The 23,370-nt window shown below is 42.9% G+C and overlaps 1 protein-coding gene across 2 annotated transcripts in view; it reads right to left on the bottom strand.

Moving 5' to 3' along the window:
• PEX14 (peroxisomal biogenesis factor 14) overlaps positions 1-23,370 on the bottom strand; it is a 138,086-nt gene that overhangs the window by 23,010 nt on the left and 91,706 nt on the right. For both annotated transcript variants that reach the window (XM_029227222.1, XM_029227223.1), the window contains one exon: positions 4,983-5,111. In XM_029227222.1, the coding sequence (XP_029083055.1) occupies positions 4,983-5,111 (129 nt within the window). The remainder of the gene's footprint in view (positions 1-4,982; positions 5,112-23,370) is intronic.

Below are 23,370 nucleotides of genomic sequence, written 5' to 3' on the forward strand. Positions count from 1 at the left end.
GTAGCGCTCTAAAGTGTAGCGCTCTTCCGATCTCCGTGGCGGGGCGAGAGAGTGTGGGAGGGAGGGAGGGAGGGAGAGAGAGAGAGAGAGAGAAACGGGAGAGATTCTTCCCCGTTCAGTTCTTGGTGGGAACAGAGAGGTTGTTCACAGCGCCACCTCCGTTCACACTCACCTCCAGAGTCACTTACACCCTCCCTACCCCCAGCTTCTCGGTGTCTCCATGGACCTGCTTCCTCCAGAAGGCCTGGCCTGAGATCAGCACCCTGGGGGTTCCTTTGTTCTTAACTCCCGAAAGCTCTCACTATTCACACCATACAAGATGGCATGGGTTAGCTTTTACTGTCCTACCCCAAGCATGGGGCTTCCCTCTACATTAAACCGGGGCTTCCTGAAGCAAGGCCTGTCCCCTACTTCTGCAGCCTGCTCCACACAGAGCACATAGGAGGCCTCACTGACTGGCTACCTTGGCATCAACCCCAAGAGTTGATGGTATTACTCGGTAGCCTTGCAATTCTCAAGCACACGTCCACCATCATTTATTCATTCAACAAGTGTTTCTGGAAAACCTGCTAAGTCAGAACCTCGGGCCATAGATTAAAAAAAAAGCCTCTAAGCTCAAGAAACTCACAGTTTAATAGGAAGTGAGTAAATATTTCAGTGTAGTGTGGTGGCGAGCAGGGGGCTGATCAAGGCAAGGGGAACCTCCATCCCAGTTGGAATGGAGGCATTTGAAAGGGAGTTATGGGCAGAGCATCTGGACCCCTGTCGCATCCAGCGCACACCCAGCATGTCTTCTCTAATTCCCCACGCAGCATCTGCTCTGATGGTACAAATAATTTTAATATTAGTCTAAGAATAATACAGTTAAATAGGTAATACAGCCTCAAAAATAATTACACAATGCATTCCAAAGTAAAAAAGCCATGTGATTTTGACTGTCCTCCGTCAGGGAGATGACCTGGCGGCCAACTCCCCCGGGTCGTCTCTTCTGACACTCCTATCCCATGTTGCAGCCGCTCTGACCATCACATGGTTTCACGTCCATGTGGCTTTGCTTTAGTTTGGATGCTCCGGTCCATCCTGTCTGGTCACTGTACCAATCATGCCCCAGGTCCAGTTAGGCATCTCCTGCTCTCTGAGGTGCCCCTTCACCTTGTCTGTGCCACCATCCTGGGCTGACCTCATAGCACTGCTGTGTTCCCTTAACTGTCTTTCCTACTGAACAGGAGGGCTGGAGAGAGAGACCAGCCAGGCCTTAATCGTCCCATCCCAGGGGTCCGGCACAGTGCCTGGCACACAGCAGGTATTCAGTAATCAACGCTCCCTCAGGGACCTAAGACAATCAAGGGAAAGTTTATGTTACTAACCAGGGCCAGAAGAGAAACAAACTGAGAAAGAGCACACAACACTCTCCCAGGGTTTCTAATGAGATGTCAAAGCCTTTCACCAACCTCAGACATGTACATCCTATTTTAAGAAGAGGCAACTGAAACTGTAGGTCAGTCTTTGAAAAAGCCTAAACTGTTTACCAAAGACAGTGGCGGGGGGGAATATTTAAGCCTAAGAAAAATTATTATCATACAAAATTCACACTGGCCTTGCCTGTATTTCAAAGCTACCTTGCTTTCTTGTCTCTCTGGAAGGAAAGAAGAAAAGTCATCTTAGAATGAATGAATCAGTCAAGCACTTACAAGGACTTTAGTTCAGGACTGTGTTAGGCTCTGCACATAGACACGCACACTGATTCCTGCTTCAAAGTCGAACAAAAACAAACCAAAACGAGAAACAGAAGATGTCAAATTTCCTCTTGCATCCCGGCCTGACTTTTCCTGAGCTCTACCCGACTTTCTTTTAAGCCCTGACAACTCTGGTTTATTCTCACACCAGGTGACACCAAGCTTCCCCTGGTGTCAACCTCCTCCTACTTTCACAAAGCCTTCTCTGACTTCTCGAGCCTACATTAATTTTTCTCTTTTCTGTATTCCTGTGGAGTTTCTTGTCTGTATAATTAATTTTGGCATTAAATCACAATGTCTTATATTATTATCTTTTTCTTAAGAGTTTATCTTATCTCTCCCAGAGAGCCTGTAAGATTCTTAAAGATCATGTTTTGAATCTCTCATGATACTGTACTGAGCATATAGCAGGTTCTTAATAAACAGTGATGAACTGGTACCATTTCTGCTAGGTCTCCATGTTCTCTTTGCTGATGCTGGCATTCACTAACATCTCAAGGTCAACCACATTCACCAAAAAGCAGAGATATCATAAGAGGCACCGAGTGGGACACCTGCCACCAAGCAGGAGGGCGGGCAAGTCCAGAGGTGACGATCCCCGAGCACTGGCCTCCCAGGGGTGGTCTCGGAAAAGCCACCCTTCCTGGAGACATTAGTGTTTGGGGCTGAGCCCAGAAAATCCCATTTTCTAGGCTTGGGCTCAGAGATGGAATGTCCTTAAAAAGCCAAGAAATGGGAAGGAAAGGGCTGCCCGAGCTCCAGATGTAAAATCTGCAGGAACACACATCAATGGAGGCCATAAATCCCTCCCAGGATGCAGACAATGCCTCAGTGATAAGCATGCAGATTGCACACCTAGTTCAGAAACTCCCCTGAGTTTGCTTGTAATTAAGGGGGTTAGAAAGGTAAAAAAAAATATATAAACCCAATTAATCATTTAAATACTTAAAGTCAGATTTTTTCCTCACTCCAAGATTAGTATATTTCATAACGCCAGAAGCAGACAGCCCTGGTTTTTACTGGGGTTCATTTTAGAGCATGTTTAAACTAGTCAGATTGAGTGATGCTTCCAGCAACTAATCGCATGTCAAATAAAAGATATTTTATGTAATAAATTACCGCTACAAGTAATTCAAATGTCATTTATCAGTTTTATTATCAGTCAGGCAAAGTCTTGTTTCTCTATATTAATCAAAATCAAGCTTTTTTTTTTTTTTTTTTTTTGGAGTAGTTTTGACACCTCTTGGCAAAAGTACAGAAGTGAAGAGGTAGAGTCAACCCCAAGCTGAGAGGAGCGGGGTAACGGTACAAGAAGAATGAAGCTCGAGGGTGACAACTAAAAAACTCCAGGTATTTAAAATTACCATTACCATTGTTTTTATACTAGCGTCAAAGCAGGAAGGAGTCTGTCTCTAAGAAGATGTATTTTATTTTTAGGGCTGGGAGACTCTTAAAAATACTCCTACCTAAATACCTAAACGCGTAATGCTTCTTCTCAGAGAGATCTGGTCAGGAGAGTGATTTAAATGACTGACTCGCCCCTCCCAGACCCATTCTTTTGCCTCTTCAGAAAGACTAGCAGTTTAACCCTTTGTGCCCACTGAAAGCAGGCAAACGCATGATGCTTTAGGCCAACTCTGTGACCAACAGAACAATTTGTTCTGAGCAAGAAGTTTCCAAGTAGCGGAGAGACCTGTTTGGTATTAAGCCATGGAGGAAACAGCTGGAATAGAACAGATGTGCATTTTAGAAAATTCTGCACCCCAGCTGCCACTGCCCATCCTCAACAAATCCCATCAAACCCTGGGCCCAAGGACACACCTGAAGAAAAAAGTGTGGAGACTTAGCCTTTGGTTTAAAAGAAACACAGAGACTATGTTTAGTGACCCAAAGCAACACAATGGATCGAAAAGAATGTCAGCCAGGACTGAGAATGAGTCCCAGGCTGACAAATAGCTGCCACTGACTCAGCAGCCCCAGTACAAGGCTCATCACTGAGCACCGGTCTCAGAGGTCACACGACGCCAGTGGTTTGTTAGACAAGGCGACCACGGATAGATCAGCTTCAGCTTGAGTTCGTGCTACCTGGCCTCACCCATTCAGCCTTTTCCAGAGAGCAAAAGAAAGGTGATATCTAAACGAGACCTGTGACACACAAAGCATATTCTAACCTACTGCCTGCCCCCCCCGCCCCCGCGCTGTCTGTACGGAAGACTGCACTTCCCTAGCTGTGGGAAGGACGGCGAAGTGGGGGCCGGAAGGCGGTTCCAGGCCACGTGGTGGGGATCAAAACAAGTCTGGCATTTTAAACTGCGCCTTTTAAAATCTGATATCTGACACTTTAAAAACATGTTTTGAAAAAAAGAAAACTTCCGAGATAGACCATTAAAATGAAGACAATTACAGAAAAGGCATTTTGAAAGACAGCAGATCCAAGGCTGAAGTCTTATGTTAAACACACAAAACTGAGCAATTTTCCATTGCTTTGGAGTCAATTTTAGCCTTTTTAGGTTTTTCATAAGTGACTTAAGGAAGGAGTTCTGCCTATATTTTGGAAGTGTACATTTATTACTAGCTTAAAGAAGCTTTATTGCTAAAAGTAGCTTTCATTTAAAAACAACAAAAACCTCTCATGGGTCATGTTCTCATGTAATAATTAAAAGCTGCATTCAAAAAGGACCTTCACATTTAATGTGAAATTCTCTAACAGATTGCCACTACATAAATATACATGGTATAGCCAGGACAAGGAAGGAAGGAAGGAAGAAAAGGAGGGTGGGGTGAGGAAGGCTAGCTTAAATCTACTAATATTAACTTTAAAAGATAAAATTAGAAGACAAGTTATTTCAGTGACCAAACAAGAATGCACCCATAAATCAGATGTTTATGTTCTTATTAGTGAAACAGTAACATGCAAAAAGCACTGATATAAGAAAACGGAAACTGAACCAATAAATACTTTTACAGATTCCTGCTTGAAACCAAAATACTTGAAACAATACAATAAACTCATTTATTCTGGTACCTTGAGTCTTAAAACCTCTGTCACATACTTAAAAGTTCGTCTAGAAGAGGATTTGGGTGTGTCACAGTCTTTTGGAAAAACCCAAGAACCATCTCCTACTCCCAGTCCCCCACCCCCACCCCACCACGCCTGCTGACTCTGGGAGACGTGAAGCGCTGCCCTTTGGCCAGAGTCCTGAATCCCAGTCAAGGTTAAAGCCAGAGTTTGAGCGGGTGACTTACTATATGGCTGCGAAATGAGGTGAGGGGACTGGACAGGCATCACCTGTGTGGCTGGGCCCAAGGACGCAGGCTCATCGGCAGCCGTGCCCGACTGCTGGAAAGCCAAATCAATCTCTTCATCCGTCAGCCCTGGGGGAGAAGAGGACATAATTGCAGGTGAGTACCTTTTGCCACTGTCCATGGCTGCAACGAAATCATTTGAGAAAAGACCTTAGAGTCACAGGATGCCTAGCATCCTAGTAAGTTGCTTCCCTGATTTCGGATTCTCTGGAACCTCTCTCAGCTGCAATTTAACCTTAAGCGACGGAATATTAGCCTCAACACTGCTTCCAAATGTGGCTCATTCAATTTCCTTAATTTATCCTTGAGTTTATTGCTGCTTTTGAAGTCTCTCCGTACTGCAATTCTCCATTCTTCCCCGAAAACAGATACCATCAAACTGCAAATGTGGCTCATTTTAATCTGTAATGGTGTTAAAAAAAAAGAGGGGAAAAAACTAACAATAATGCATGAAAACAGACAGGGAAACAAAAAACTAATTATTGGGTGAGACGACTAATTAGTCTAGATCGTTTCTGAAGACGGGAATAATTTGCTTTATTTTATGACAAATGCAGAAATAAAAAGAAAAATCAGGACTGACTGTGATTAGTATGAATGGGATATAGAATGTAAAGAAGAAAATAAAACAAGAAAACAGATCAAAACAAGGCCAGGCCCAAACTTTCAGATGATTATTACTCTGGACTATCACAGGCTGCCTATATCGCCTTTGGCTAGTTTTTCTTTTTCCTTTTTTTAAAAAAATCCTCCCAACACTCTAAACCACAGTGCACTTGGGACATCAGGAAATTGCAGGGCGCCATCTGCAGTGGCTATGACATGTGGAGAGGCTTTGCCCAAGGAGGAATAAAAGGCAAGTGAAAAACCCAGGAAGACATTTCCAGTGGGCGCACAGCTGGAATATTTCAACAGGTCGGAGGCAGACCAGGGACGCCGGCTCTGGGGGAAGAGGACGAGGGCACTGACCAATCCAAAGCACCTGCACAAGGAGTGGCGCACAGGTGTGAGAGAGACTTCCCCACAGGGCAGCTCTGTGTCGCAGGGGAAGCAGCCGTGTGCACAGAAATGCTCCAAGTGCTGCGACTGGGAGAAGCAGGTGTGAGGTCACTGCTAGTCTTTGCAAAAGAGCACTCTGGCCGGCCCGAGCTGTTCTGGGAATCCCGACATTCAGTCCAGCCACAGCACAGAACTTTTAAACTAGAGCCGAGAGCTCGTCCACATCGGGCCGGCAGCTCTCCATCGGAGGTCCGCAGCCTGGTCTATCTGTCCCTGGGGGAGGTGAAGTACAAGGAGGCTCTGAGGGTCAACATCTCCCGAAGCATGGTGCCTCGAGCTCTGTGCCAAGGGGCTAGCCGGCGGAGCCCATCAATGCTCTAAGCACAGCGCTGCCCCACACTACGCTGGCATGTGAGTTGGCTGCAGCCGCCCCTCAAACTCTTCATGCCCCAACACAAGTGGTCAAGGGAGAATTCCTGAACTATTCTGAATGGCCCTGGACCCTCTCTTCTCCTCTCTGCACCGAGCACTTGAGGTCCCTCCCCACTTAACACCGCATCCCTTTCCCTCTTTGCCCTCAGCACATGACAGAGCCCGCCAGTGGTGGGCAAGGCCACACCTCTGTGGAGTCTCAGTGCTGCTGGGTCGCCCGAGCAAGCGCACCATCCTCTCAACAGACTGATGGGGCAGAGGAGAGGCTGGCAGGGGGCAAAGAGGATCATTTACGGGCGCTTGGCACCTTCAAATACAAGAGCTGAATTTGAATACGTGGGGCTAGCCAGGGGGGATGTTCCTCCTCCCTAAGCCCCCAGCTTGCTGCAAAAGGACCGCTTTACTGTGATGTCACCTCCCAAGGACAGGGGCAGGACAGACAGATGAGCCGGGCAAACACAGAGAACACACTTCGCTGAGCGAGCGCCTCCCAGGCTCCAGCCCGGGTACTGACTGCCAGTCACTCCTCGGTAGAAAGGGGAACCCCTTTCAGAGTTCTAGTAGGAAAGACACGATTTTAACCAGTCATAATCAGCCACGAAAGAAGACAGTGGCACATGCGGCGTCAGCACGAGCTACTGGTCACTGGTACACAATGGGACTTCATAAAGCTGGTGGTTTGTGTGCCTTGTCAGCCACTGGCTGCAAATGAGGATAATTTTCCCAAAAGGAGCATTCGGTTGCATTCTCATTTTCCCTTTTGGCTCTTTCAAATATAAACAAGTACCATAATGTTTAACGCTGGGGAAATATACAGCAAGTTACAGGCTGTGCTGCAGCCCTGAGAGCTGGAGCTGAGAGCTGGAGCTGGTTAAAGGGACAGGACTCCCTGACCACTGTCCTGCCCTCTGGCCCTGAGCTTTTACGAAGCCTATTTTCCTAATAAAACATATTCCTTGCATTATTGCAGCCAAACCCACTAGTGAAGCCCCGGTTTAAAGGGCATCAGCACTTCCTTCCAAGCTCTTGTTTTATACAGACCTTATCATTTGATGCTCTAAATTTACATTGGCTGGAATTCTGATATCCCTAGTTCTCTGGAGAGTCAGGATTTTGATTTAGTTACAGAAAATGAATCACTTTTCTTCTTTTTTAAAAAAATAAGCATTTTAACGATCTCACTGAATAAGATAATTTCAGAGCTGGGCCATTATCCCAGCCATTGCCCTTATTTAACAGATTAAAAAACAAAAAAAACAAAACACTGAGGGCTAAGGAGGGTGAAAACCATGCCTCAAATCATACTAGTAAAAGCCTGGTGATGCCAGATGAAACCCCAGCCCGGTGACTTCCCACTACAGCGCAGAGTTACAACACATCAAAATGATGCCTAAAGTCTTCAATCTTGTTAAAGAAAATATGAGGACTAATTTGTCTTCTCCCAGCCCCGCCCCCACCGGCACCCCATCCATAGGAAAGAGCCAGTGAATGCTGTTTTGGGGCTATCCCAAAACAACACAGGAACCTAACACCTGGGTCCTATTTGCAAATGACACCTGGACAACTTTTTGAACACTACCAGAGTGACAAGATAGAGCGACCTCATCTCCTTCTAATATTCTAATCAAATAAATCCAAAGGCCTCTCACAGACTGGTGCCTACGCTTCCCTTAGTGGCCTTTTCCTCTGGAGTGTCCCCAGCTTTGGGAAGATTGACTCTACAAGACTCAAGTGATTCATCTGGGACTCACAGAGCCTGAGGTGGGGTGGAGTGTCATTCCTTTCAGGTATCTACCACTCACCAGCTCCTGGCGCTGAAAGGACTCTGCCTTTAGGGATGGGGTACTGCCTTAGGGCCCACACATAAGACAGCCAGGTTCTCACCCACCCCCACTGAGATAAACAGTGGAGAACTTCGATTGAGACCTTGCAGAATCCAAAAGGTTAAAAGGAATAATAAAGGAAACTGCCGATTGTAAGTGAATTATATTTGGCTCTGAAAGCTGAGGCACAGGCTATATTGTAAAAGGCAGCTCTTTGCGTTGTTTACCATCACCCTGACTAATGCAGACCTTTTTTTTGTTTTTGTTTTAAATAATCTCATGCAAATTAGACACACATACTTCCTTCCAGTTGATTGCTATCTGCAATCTAACCGCAGAGGGACTGAGCAAGGGCTGAGCAGAGAAGAGACAGGAGGAAAAGGGTGTCACTGTCCTGTGGCAGGCAAACCTCCTCCCCTCCCATCCCTGACTCACATGTCCTTTAGCTGCTGCCTTTGGAAGAATGAGCCAATTTTAATAAAGCCTAAAATTTTCTTTTAGCACTAGCACTTTGCATTTAGATGTTCTCTCAGTAACTTCACCTCTACTACTTGGTGATTCCAGGAGCTACCAGCCCCTCCCCCAGCCTGTGACACTGACAATTAAACTATGTTATTGATAGAGAGCAAAACTAAGGAAGTCCTGCTCAGTCATTCCAACCACTCACTAGCTTTACTCAAGAGGAAGAGAAACGGAAGAGGGGACTTGTCTGAGGTGAGCAGACGGAGCAGGACGCCTGCCTCTATCATTTCACCTTTAAGACCACAGCTGCCTGATCTGCAAAGCTGCGCTCAATTCAAAGCGAGCCGTGAAGACGAAGACCCGGAGCCAGGACGGACTGCTAGTTCCCTCGGTTCTCTGGAATCTACTTCTCCAAACAGTTCCCTTTCCCAGGAGACTGCCCCTGTGTAGATGCTGGGCCAAGGACTTCTCTTCCATCACTTTCTCCAGGGTGGGATTCTTTTAAAAGAACAGAAACAAGAGAGCTACATTCTATTGATTAATAAAGCCCCATGTTACTGCTGCAGCAGCTGAAGTCAACGGCCTCCGGGCTGCCACACCTGCTTATTTTTATCCTTCAGAAGATAAACAAAATTGTTTAAAGATTTCTATTAAAATGCAAACAGAACCAAACCAGTTGACTGTGTAAGCTGCAGCCAACTAGCTCACAGTGCCGCTGGGTCCTTTCCCACCACTCAGCTCAGACAAACCAGGCACCGGGGAGGGCTGACTTTTTTCTGTGGGACTGGCGGTTCAAGGGCTTCTCAGAATAAGGAGCCTCAACTCTCTCCCCAGTGACCGCTGGGCACTGCCCCAGGGCCTGGCTCCATGCAGGGGGAGAAGAAAGAGAGATGACAGCAGACAGCACTGTTCTCTGTACCCCTCAGGTCAAACAACCACCAGGACAGCAGGGTTAGGAATAGTTTGGATATTAAGCAAGGTGATGAACGCCTGACAGCACCTTCCGGCCCAGTCCTAGTATTATAATAAAAATGTGGAGTCTGACAGGGACTAGGGAACAGGGCCAGAGGGCCAGTGGCAACGGGCAGCAGTTATGGGCTGGCCACTCGGCCGTCTTCCTCCCCCGCCCCGTCGCAGTTCCTCTATTTACAGGACTTGGGAGATTCATCTGGGACGCAGGGAGACTGAGCACGGGTCACCTCTCTCGGAACACAGCTAGTTATCTACCCAGGCACTCTGGGAGGAGATGAGGCAGAGAAGACAGCTGGCTAAAAATACTCCCCAAATTAAAAGAAAAATCAACTCTCTCAGAAAAGGTTAGGGGAGGAGAAAGGGAAAAAGTATTTATTTTATTAACATTTTGTTGGAACAGTGGAGTACAATAAGGACTCTCAGAGCCTCTAAAAGTCGTTGGATGACCTGTAGACCCCTATTTCCCAGTGCCTTGTATAAAATTGAATTTTTTAAACATAAATTACACGTAATGACGACACTGTAAAAACTAACAGTAATGGAAAGCTGTGCTGTATTTCATTAGCCTGTATTATTCCGTGCCACCTGATCCAGCCGGGCCTTGTTTATGAGTTAGTGTGTTAGCAGATGCCGATGGAAGCATTTGCTTCGACCTTGCTCTTCTCATTGGGGCATGAAATTACGACGGCAGCACCTTGATATTACAGCCATAAATACAGTAAACTGCAAATTTAAGCCAACGGCTCCTATTGTCTCTGAACATAAAGCTGATCGGTATTTATTTAAAAGGAGAACAAAAAAAATATTATATATCACCTTGTTTATGAGGCCTCCCCCACCCACTTTCTTATCCCCTCCCCCCAGCCCCCCAACCTAATTCACTTGGTTAAAATATTAAGCAAATAAGCCAAATGCTTTCTTCTCTGCTGACTGACTATTCCCAAGCAGCAAAAACAGTTTTTGAGAAAACTAGTTCCAAATATCATCACCCTGAATCGGTTTTTATAAAAATTGATCTGATGGTGGGGCCCGGTTCCCACCATCTTGATGTTGATATGTAAATTCAAGAACAAGACTTGACACTCTCCCCTCTCCTTAAATAAGGAAGCTCAAACAACAGGAGAAAAAGTTGCTGATGATGCCCTGAAACAGAATGTCCTCTCAGTATCCTTCTAAAAATCGTTAGACAGAAATGCTATTTCAAAAAGCAGCGGGGACTTCCCTGGTGGCACAGTGGTTAAGAGTCCGCCTGCCAATGCAGGGGACACGGGTTCGAGCCCTGGTCCGGGAAGATCCCGCATGCCGCGGAGCAACTAAGCCCATCCCCACAACTGCTGAAGCCCGTGCTCCGCAACAAGAGAAGCCACTGCAATGAGAAGCCTGCACACGGCAACGAAGCGTAGACCCCCGCTGGCCGCAACTAGAGAGACCCCGCGTGCAGCAACGAAGACCCAACGCAGCCAATAAATAAATAATTTTAAAAAGGCAGCAAAACACTGCCTCCTGCCACCTAAGGAAAGAAAGATATCTAATCAGGAATGTAATTCTCATCTCAACACAGAGAGCCGGGAACCTCATTAAAACTTGCACCAATCCCTCCTTATCCCGGGGGACCATAAAGACACTATATCCTTTAAATACATTAAATGTGCAAGAAAAATAAACACAAAGACAAAAGGACACTGGATATCACCCAGCCACGTGGAGTATAAATCACCGAGTAAAAAGCCAGCGCAAAATGTACTGCACTGCTAGCTCAGAGACTGAGCAACCAGCCAGGCTTGGTCCACCATCAGTCTAAAAGAGAAGGCAGCTCTGCTTTCCTAATGTCAGTGGGAGAGGATCTCTGTGCCGCTCAGAGAGGCAGAAGAGAGATGTAAACTCTCAGCCAAGTCCAAGTTCGCAGGTTTCAAAGGGTTAGTGGTGAAAATGGCAGAATATGAGCAGGCAAGCTCCGCAGCCACTACCAGTGAAGCGTGCAGAAGGACGATTTTAGCAGAGAACTAAATGCAAGTTCTAGGGAGCAGTTTTATTCCAAATCAGACAGGATGGGGTCACAGAAGCCAGGGCCCAGTACTATCAATGACATGGCCAAATCAACCAAGATCAAAAGTTTTTGCACATTTACTTCCAATACGTTACTCTACAAGGTAGACGGACTCCCTTGGAGCCCTAAATTATTTCAGCCACACTCATTCAGCTTAGCTCCTTCCGCATAAGGAGGAAACTTCCCTATAAAATTTATTGAGCTTCTCTGGGGAGTAGTATAACTGGTGAACAAGACAGAAGTGAGCTGCCCCTCTGTGTAACACAAATTGAGATCTCTCATGTGAAAGACTGGGAGGGTTTCCAATCAGCATCTGTGATGTCTATTTTTACATCTATAGTCTAAAGGTCTTTTTTTTTTCTTTTAATCCCTCTCTGCTAAATTAAAAACAAAAACAAAGAGGAGTTGCTCCTCATATTTGATCATCAATTCCAAGGCACGACAAACATTGCGACAGCAGCGTCTAACCCTGCAGGGTCCTTGGCAACAGGCGGGGAAGTCAGCCCTTCCCACAGTGCGGTGAACAAGCCCTAGGGAAAGGAACTGTGTCTTAAAGACTGAGGAGTAGGATAATCAGGAATCACTGCTACTTGAATGCCAAAGGCCAGGAAAGCCAAACGTATGGTTGTACATATGTGGGAAAGCCAAGTAAATATATACCTTTAACTATACTTGAAACTTGCTCCTTTTAGAACAGGCAGTGAAGTTTTTTTAAAGAAAAAGAAAAATTCACCTTTGACAACCAAAGTAATTCAGATCTGAAAGAAAAGTTGAAGCTCATCTAGTCTATCTCCTGTTCTTTTTGTTTTCCTTTCCTTCTGTTTTACAGATCAAGATAAGAGAACATGGAGAGGGGCAGTGACTTTACTCACAGGCATGGTGAGCCCAGGGGCAGAACCAGACTCCCAACACAGCGCTCTTTTTACTGCTCTGGAGGGATCACGAGAGGGTGGCCTGACACGCCTGCTCCCCACTCTGCTATCTGACACAGCACATTTTAAATAAGCAAACTCTTAGAACCAACCACCTCAAAGACAAGGAAAAACGAAAAGGACATATGGAACATGGGGAAAACTAGGTGAAGGGTACATGGGACCTCTGTGTTAAATAAAAGAATCTATGTATGCACACACACAAACACATCTATGTAGTTGTGTGTACATGCATAAAATAAAGACAGACAAGAAACAGGTAATGCTGGTCCCAGATGGAGAGGAGACTGGTAGCTGGGGACACAGACTGAAGGCAGACTTTTCACTGTATATTCTTAGGAACTGTGTCCCATGTGAACATATTTCTGATTCAAAAGAATAAATTAATTTTTAAGAACAAAGAAAATAAGTGGAGGGAGAAAAAAAACCTTAATCGTGAACAAAATCACTTAGAATGGTTATCCCCATTTTCTGGAAGAGAAAAACCAAGACAGAAATAGGTGCAGAGATGTACCCAGGAGCTGGGATTAGAATGACATCCGCAGTATCTAATTTCTTGCTTAACCCACTGTGGCTGTACCACCAGCAGCCAAGTACAAGGTGGCTTTTTTTTTTTTTTTAATTGTGTTTTTAAAAGGCAGGCATCTGTTCTATTTTGACACATCCTGGCTGCCCAAATGTTTCTTTCAGCTCTAAATATTTGCTTCACCAATGGAAATGTTTCCATCACTGCAACAAAACAAACATTTGCTTTGGGATGGTAGGGACAGCCATACGCCGTTTCATATGTTACTTGAAACAGCCTGATTTGGGAAACAACCCTACTGTAGGATGCAAACCTAGGTGGAGATTTTTGTTCTTTAAAGAAAACCCCATCACAAGAGTTCCATGCACCAAGGTACACTCTTTGTCACTTAGCTGAATGCTACAAAAGTCCAATGTTCGTGTGGGGTTTTCTTTTACATCTTGAATCTTAAACATATGATCAGAAGGTTTGTTATTTGGCATTCAACTTACTTCTTGAAGTTTTAAATTACCGTGCAGCTATCAGATTTTTTTTTAAAGTCCTCATATTAATCTGATATGAGCACATTAAAACATGTTATGTTCTAATAGGTCAATACATTATTTTGTCACCGCCTATTTGTGTAGCTCCAATGAATCTGGTATTGGCTGCTATTGTCAACATTATTAGTGTAGAGATAAATATTAAGTACTCAACCACATCTATAAATATTTGAGAGTGCTTATTTTGCTAGGCAATGTGAGAGAGCCAAGACCTCAACTTCCCGACCTGTTAAATGGCAGCTTCCCTCTTCCCCCCCAATTTCTCCCATTGGATGAGTACTTTGTCTATCTTCTAAGTACAATATAACACATGTAATATTATGATATGAAGACATATGATATATAATACACAGATATATCTATCTATTGATAAAGATAGCACGTCAACTACAGAAAACATGGAAAATAAAGGAAAGCATAGAGAAAAGTTAAAAATCACTCATATTTCCACTCTCCAACCATAATAATAGCCAAAATTGACTAAAACCAAGTGTCAAAGAGTTTTAGGAGCTTTTCATTTTTTTTTTTCGCTGCGCCGTGCAGCTTGCAGGAACTTAGTCCTGCGACCAGGGATTGAACCTGGGCTGCGACAGTGAAACCATCCTGAGTCCTAACCACGGGACAGGGAATTCCTGAGGAGCTTTTTACATTTTTAACTCTTTGAATTCCAACACTACCCTTTGCAGGGCCATGGAGATGCACAACTCCAGGCCCCATATCACTGTGTTTGTGGCATCGTGGACCCATGCAGCTCATAACCCAAGTGGCCACAAGTGGCAACAGTGCTTTATTCTCCCCGCCTCGCAGATGGGGAAGCGAGGCGCAAGGACAGTAAAGCCACTCCCCGAAGGTCCTGGTGCCGTGGGCAGAGAGCAGGCTTCAGAGCCGAAGTTCTTCCTCACAACTCCACACAACTCAAGAGGAAACAGTCCAAATCTCTGTTTCAGTTGAAAGGAACACTGATATCCCTGACCTCTAGCATATCACTCACATGTATTGGTCAAGTTATTAAGACTGAATTTTTTTCAAATTAAAAATGATTTTTGCCTGAGAATACCCAAAGCTGGCGAGGGTGCTGTGGAAGAGCAAACTGAGCAGTTTCTAGAAGACAATATGGCACTCGATCTCAAGAGTATTTAAAAATGTTCATACCCTTTGACGATTTTACTCCTAAGAAATAATAACGTAACGTAGTGTAAGACTAATATACGAAGATGGCTTGTCACCATATTTTGAATAACAGCAAAAAATTTAAACAACGTAAATGTCCAAAGAGAAATGATTAGACAAATTATGACATATTTCAGTAATGTAATATTATTCAAATGCTCACAGTCATATGGACAATTTTTGATGGCATGGGAAAATGCTTTTGATACATTAAGACATAAAAAAGCAGGTGTTGTTATATTCATAGCATGATCTCAATTATAATATATTTTTTAAAAAGCACAAAAGGAAGCAGTTTTGCATCATTTTTAACTTAATCTGAATTCAACTTATACACGTTCAGAAGGAAGGAGTGAAGGAAAAATGCCACTATCAGCAGTGGAGAGGGGTCTACACTGTCATTCAACAAGTGCCGTGTCTTCAAGTAAGCATGAGACAGGAGGTCTGAATTTACTGTCCGCTCATCAGCTCATTCCCGCACACCCTGGCAGTCTGAGCACCCTGCTGCAGGGTGTTTTCTCCCCATACATCTTGGCACCCCTATGCAAAGCCAGCCATGTCATCTGGTGTCAAACCAAAGGTCTAGTTCACTGTGAAGGAAAATGTGGCTACACTGGCCTTACTGAAAGGTAATACACCAGTCCCCTGCATCACATCTTTCTAAGGGATTTTGGACATTCTTTTAAAAATTAATATTTAATAGATATATTCCCATAGTACAATTCTGTATTCTAAAATGCAAAACAGTGAAAAGTTAAGTCTCCTTCCCACTCCTGTAACCAGGCCACCTAGTTATATCTTCCAGAGGCCACCACTGCTACTAGTTTCTTATATACCTTCTAAAGGTAGTCCATGAATATGAAAGTGCGTTCATATATTCATATATTTTATATATTATACATGCGTATGTATTTATGTGTATACATATGTATTTCTAATACAAATAATAGCATGGTATAAATACTACTCTACACCTTGCTATTTTTAATTACTATATCTTAGAGAGCATTCCATACTATTAGTATCTATAGAGCCCTCCCACTCTATTTAACAGCTATAAGGTAAGGTATTCCATCATATGGATGTACCACAACTTAACTTGTCCCTTATTGTACTTTTACTGTTATAAACAAAGCCCCAATACAAGGCCTTGTATGTGCCATTTGTACATGTGCAAGTATGTCCCTGGAAGTAGACTCATATAGGTGCTGTTTAAATTTTGATAAATATTGACAAACTGCCCTTCTTAGAGGTTATTTCCCCTTACATTCCCACCAGTGTGTGCGTGTCTGTTTCCGACAACTTTGCCTACATGATCTTATCAAAGTTTTTTATCTTTGTCATTCTGAAAGGTAAAAAGATGGTCTCACTGTAGTTTTATTTTTATTTTTTTCTCACTGTAGTTTTAAATAAACATTTCTTGGTGTTCTATAAACATACAGAAAAGCATGCAAACGTTAAGTGTACAGCTTAATGAATTTTCACACAGTGAAACATCCATGTAACTACCACTCAGATCAAAACTAGAACACCTTCAGGTGCATTCCTCTTGTTCCCTCCCAGTGGCCACTTAACTTCTAATACCACAGGTCAAGTTCACTTATTTTGGAGCTTTACATAAATAGAATAACACAGGAAGCAGTCTTTTACAAAGGGCTTCTTTCACTCAACATTATGCTTGAGAGATTCATCCACGCCTGTTGCACACAACCATGGTTCTTTCACTCTAACTACTGTGTAGTATTCTTATATAGGATAAGAATGAACCACAATTTATCTGTTTCTAGTTTTGAACAATCTATATAATTAGTGCTGCTATCAAGATCGTTATACATATATTTTAGAGGGGAACTGCTGGACCATATGGGGTATGCATACTTTAACAGATACTGCCAACAGTTCCAAAGTGGTTACACCAACTCACACTTAGACCAAGAGTACATCCAACACCAAAGCTCCCAGTTTTTTCAATTTTAGCCATTCTGGTGGGTGTAAAGTGTTATCTCATTCTGATTTTAATTTGCATTTCTCTGTTGACTAATGAGGTTGAACATCTTTTTTTTTTTATATTTACTGTCTTTATTGGGTACAGGGTCTTATATATATATATACGTATAATATTCATATACAACTATATAAATATGGTATATTAACCTATATATAATATGGAAAGTTTGTTAACTGTATTGTTAGAATCTTGATTGTTTCGTCTGTTTGTACTACCAATTATTAAGAATGATGTTTTAAAACTTTCCATTATGATAGATTTGTCTAGTTCTCCATTCAGTCTGTCCATTTTTGCTTTGTGTATATTGAAACTACGTTACTAGGGACATACATACGTAGAAACGTTAAATCTTCCTGGTGGTTGACCATTCTGAAATTTCTTTATTTCTCACTCCATGTTTAAGTCTATCTTGTCTGATATTAGTACCAGGTTACTTTTGGTTAATGTTCGCATGGTATCTTTCCCCATCATTTTACTTTTTTAATTCTTTGTCTTTTCATTAAAGGTGTGTTTGATGAATGGAGCTTAGTTGTTTGGGGTTTTTTTTTAATCTAATCTTGACAAACTCTGCTTTTAATGGAATATTTAGTCTATTTACATTTAATGTAAATATTAAAATTTTAAAGTTTATATCTTTCATCTTACAATTCATTTTCCTTTTGACCCATTTAATGTCCTCTTTTCGCTCTTCTTGCCAACCTTTTAAAATTCAGTTTTTCCCTCTACTAGCTTGTAGTCGAGGTGGGTTTTGATGGATTTCTCCACCGTCAAGTTACTACCTTCCCTTCTGTAGTTGTTAGATGGCTTGGAGGCGGGAGATACTTGGCTATTTCTCTTCGAACTTTCACCCTCTAATTTTAGCACGTCAGTAGATGATCTTGTCTGCAGTGATAATTACTGTGGTATTTGATGGGGGACCCTCAATTTTTAAGAGTAAAAGGGGTCCTGAGACTAAGATGTGTAAGAAGCAGTGCCCTAGATATCACCGTACATCCTTGACTTACTGAAGTTCCATATAAATGAGAAATTTACCACTTCACCAACAATTCTAATACTCAGAACACTTTCACTCCCTCCTACCACCTTTTGTGCTATTGCTATACATTTCAATCATACATGTATTTTAAACATTATTTTACACAGCCCATATTCATTTCATTTTGCCCTTCCACCAGCCTATATTAATTTCTCTTTGCCCTCCCTATATTTGTGTCTTCATGTAGGATCATTTTCTTTCCGACGGAAAGCTCCATTAGTGTTTCTTTCAGTGCAGGTGTGCTGGCAATGAATTCTCAGTTTTGTTTATCTAGAAATGTATCCTTCACTTTTGAAAAGTGTTCTATTGTGAAATAATTTCAGACTTAGAGAAAAAGTGCAAGAATAGTAGAAAGAACTCTCATATCTTTCACCCAGATTCTTCAAATCTTAAATTTATCACTTTGTACTATAATTCTCTATAAATCTGTCTATATAATTATTTTCCCTGAACTGTTTGAGACTAAGTTACAGACATGATGTCCCCTTTCCCCTAAATATTTCAGTATTCCTTTCCTGATTTGGGGAAGGGGGAGTACATGCTCGTACATAATCACAGTATAATTATCAAAATCAGGGAGTTAATATTGTCAACTTTATACCTGTAACTCAGACCTCTCCTCATACTAATGCATGTGTCCACCTGATACCTCCACCTGGATGTCTAGTAGCGATCTCAAGGTTAGTATGTCTAACACTGAGCTCCTAATCTTGCTCCACTAAACTGCACCATTCCTAGTTAATGGTAACCCCATCCTTCTAGTCACAACACCAAAAAGCTTGGAGTTATCCTTAACTTATGCTTCTCTTTCAGGCTCCGGATCTAACAAATCAGGATATTCCGTTGATTTACTTCCAAATAACAACCAGGGATCTGAGGACTTCTCCCAGCTTCGACCCCGGCTCTACAACTGTCCATTCTTAACACAGGCACCCAGGGTGATCCTGTTAAAGCTTAAATCAGATTATATCACTCTTCTGCTTAAAATCTTCTGATGGCTTCTCATTTTACTAAAAGTAAAACTGAAGTTCTCACATGGATCAATACTCACTTCCTGTCGACGCTGTGACCTTACCTCTCACCATGACCCACCCACCTTGCCTACACACAAGCCTCCTTTCTGTTCCTAGAATTTGTCAGACACGCTCCTTCCTTAGGCTTTTGCACAAATGGTTCCCTTTTCCCAGAACTCTTTCTCCCCAGAAATCTGCATGGCTTGCTTCCTCATTTTCCTCAAGTTTTTACTCACGTTTCATTTTAGCAGGGCCTTTCCAGAGCACTCCATTTAAAACTGCAACCGTCCAAGAACTCGCTATTGCTCTTACTCCTCCTAGATTCGACTTCCCTTTTGTTGTTGTTTGCTAAATGTTTATTTCTTTCTTTGGCTGTGCCGGGTCTTAGTTGCGGCATGCGGGATCTTTAGTTGTGGCATGTGGGATCTAGCTCCCTGACCAGGGATCAAACCCAGGCCCCCTAAATTGGGAGCGTGGAGTCTTAACCACTGGACCAATAGGGAAGTTCCTCGATTTACCTTTTATTCTACTTATTGCTGTCTCTCTTCTTCCCTGACATTACAATGTAAGCTCAATGCAGACAGGGATTTGAGGTGATTTTATGCACTGCTATATTCCCAGTACCTAGAACAGTGCTCGGGTTCTATTGGTACTTAGCAGATGTTCAATAAAACTATGTAGAAAGAATAAATAAATAGAAACCTGATATCCAAAACACAGAAAAGTAATGCTGCTGAGGTTTTGGGAGAGCCAGGTAGAGCATGGAGAAAACCCAGAGTCCCACCTTCTTGATCCCCTCTTTGCCCCTGAAGCATCTCTTTAGAACCTCCAAGGAGCCACAGAAACCAGCGTACAAACTATTGCCGTATATTCACCCTGTGCTAAGGCACACTATTTTGTTCTTCAGCCATGACATGCTTTGCACTCTCCAGTCTTCTGCCCCTGGGGCTCCACCCACTGCAGTAGCTTTCTCCCAGGGCTTCTCGGAGCTTGTCAGTTGTTCTGGGTTATCTCTTCCACCACCAGAGCTTTCTCTGATCACCCCAGCCAGAAGCATTTTTCTACAGTGATTACTATCTATATAATATTCCTCTGGTTGTCAAACACAGATGGCTTTGTAACCTTTCTTTTGTCTCATACAGTTTTCTAATGTTGCTGAACTTCACTGTCTGCCTTATTCATTGCAGTTTCCCCCGAAGCCTAAAACACTGACTGACTTGAAATGGGCATGCACTGAGTATCTGTTCATTGTGTAAGTGTGAATAAAGCATATTTGTTTTTAGCAGACTGCAGATTTTTAGTAACTCTAAAGAGGTACTTGTAACAATTGGTGACAACCCTTTCTTTCTTTCTTTTGAAAAAGACTTATTTATAATAAAACTCATTATCACTTTTACCACTAACATTTAACATTATTTCTGAAGTTCTATCCCATGCAATAAGGCAGGACATAAAATTGAAATGTCTAAGAACTAGAAAGAAGATCACAAAATAATCAACTGTAGACAATATGACTGTATATCTAGAAAAATCAATCAAAACCATAAGAAGGTTTAATGAGATGGCTAGATACATATTTTTTAAAATTCAGAGATTGGTTAAAGATGGCGGAGCAGAAGGACATGCTCGCACTCCTTCTTGCGAGAGCACCAGAATCACAACTAAATGCTGAACAATCATCGACAGGAAGACACCGGAACTCACTAAAAAAGATACCCCACATCCAAAGACAAAAGACACCAGAACTCACCAAAAAAGATACCCCACATCCGAAGACAAAGATGAAACCACAGTGAGATGGTAGGAGGGACGCAATCACAATAAAATCAAATCCCATAACTGCTGGGTGGGTGACTCACAAACTGGAGAACACTTATACCACAGAAGTCCACCCGCTGGAGTGAAGGTGCTGAGAGCCCCACGTCAGGCTTCCCAACCTGAGGGGTCTGGCAACAGGAGGAGGAATTCCCAGAGAATCAGACTTTGAAGGCTAGCGGGATTTGACTGCAGGACTTCGACAGGACTGGGGGAAAAAGAGACTCCGTTCTTGGAGGGCACACACAAAGTAGTGTGTGCATCAGGACCCAGGGGACAGAGCAGTGACCCCATAGGAGAGTGAACCAGACATACCTGCTAGTGTTGGAGGGTCTCCTGCAGAGGCGGGGGGTGGCTGTGTCTCACTGTGAGAACAAGGACGCTGGCAGCAAAAGTTCTGGGAAGTACTCCTTGGCATGAGCCCTCCCAGAGTCCGCCATTAGCCCCACCAGAGAGCCCGGGTAGGCTCCAGTGTTGGGTGGCCTCAGGCCAAACAACCAACAGGGAGGGAACCCAGCCCCACCCATCAGCAGACAAATGGATTAAAGTTTTACTGAGCTCTGCACACCAGAGCAACAGCCAGCACTACCCACCACCAGTCCCTCTCATCAGGGAACTTGCACAAACCTCTTAGCCTCATCAACCAGAGGAAAGACAGCAGAAGCAAGAAGAACTACAATCCAGCAGCCTGTGGAACAAAAGCCACATTCACAGAAAGACAGACAAGATGAAAAGGCAGAGGGCTATGTACCAGATGAAGGAACAAGATAAAACCCCAGGAAAAACAACTGAATGAAGCGGAGATAGGCAACCTTCCAGAAAAAGAATTCAGAATAATGATAGTGAAGATGATCCAGGACCTCGGAAAAAGAATGGAGGCAAAGATCGAGAAGATGCAAGAAATGTTTAACAAAGACCTAGAAGAATTAAAGAACAAACTAACAGAAATGACCAATACAATAACTGAAATGAAAACTACACTAGAAGGAATCAATAGCAGAATAACTGAGGCAGAAGAACAGATAAGTGACCTGGAAGACAGAATGGTGGAATTCACTGTGGCGGAACAGAATAAAGAAAAAAGAACGAAAAGCAATGAAGACAACCTGAGAGACCTTTGGGACAACATTAAACGTAACAACATTCGCATTATAGGGGTCCCAGAAGGAGAAGAGAGAGAGAAAGGACCAGAGAATGTATCTGAAGAGACTACAGTCGAAAACTCCCCTAACATGGGAAAGGAAATAGCCACCCAAGTCCAGGGAGTGCAGAGAGTCCCATACAAGATAAACCCAAGGAGAAACATGCCAAGACACACAGTAATCAAAGTGGCAAAAATTAAAGACAAAGAGAAATTATTGAAAGCAGCAAGAGAAAAACGAAAAATAACATACAAGGGAACTCCCATAAGGTTAATAGCTGATTTCTCAGCAGAAACTCTACAAGCCAGAAGGGAGTGGCATAATATACTTAAAGTGATGAAAGGGAAGAACCTACAACCAAGATTACTCTACCCAGCAAGGATCTCATTCAGATTTGATGGAGAAATCAAAAGCTTTACAGACAAGCAAAAGCTAAGAGAATTCAGCACCACCAAACCAGCTCTACAACAAATGCTACAGGAACTTCTCTAGGCAGGAAAACACAAGAGAAGAAAAGGACCTACAAAAACAAACCCAAAACAATTAAGAAAATGGTAATAGGAGCATACATATCGATAATTACCTTGAACGTGAATGGATTAAAAGCTCCAACCAAAAGACACAGGCTCGCTGAATGGATACAAAAACAAGACCCATATATATGCTGTCTACAAGAGACCCACTTTAGACCAAGGGACACATACAGACTGAAAGTGTGTGGATAGAAAAAGATATTCCATGTAAATGGAAATCAAAAGAAAGCTGGAGTAGCAATACTCATATCTGATAAAATAGACTTTAAAATAAAGAACGTTACTAGAGACAAGGAAGGACACTACATAATGATCGAGAGATCAATCCAAGAAGAAGATATAACAATTATAAATATATATGCACCCAACATAGGAGCACCTCAATGCGTAAGGCAACTGCTAACGGCTATAAAAGAGGAAATCGACAGTAACACAATAATAGTGGGGGACTTTAACACCTCACTTACACCAATGGACAGATCATCCAGACAGAAAATTAATAATGAAACACAAGCTTTCAATGACACAACAGACCAGATAGATTTAATTGATATTTATAGGACATTCCATCCCAAAACAGCAGATTACACTTTCTTCTCAAGTGCGCACGGAACATTCTCCAGGATAGGTCACATCTTGGGTCACAGATCAAGCCACAGTAAATTTAAGAAAATTGAAATTAAATCAAGCATCTTTTCTAACGACAATGCTATGAGATTAGAAATCAATTACAGGAAAAAAATGTAAAAAACACAAACACATGGAGGTTAAACAATACGTTACTAAATAACCAAGAGATCACTGAAGAAATCAAAGAGGAAATCAAAAAATACCTAGAGACAAATGACAATGAAAACACGACGATCCAAAACCTAT

The sequence above is a fragment of the Monodon monoceros genome, unplaced genomic scaffold (genome assembly GCF_005190385.1).
Source record: "Monodon monoceros isolate NGI ecotype Baffin Bay Population unplaced genomic scaffold, NGI_Narwhal_1 Super_Scaffold_18, whole genome shotgun sequence".
Classification (NCBI taxonomy): Eukaryota; Metazoa; Chordata; class Mammalia; order Artiodactyla; family Monodontidae; genus Monodon; species Monodon monoceros.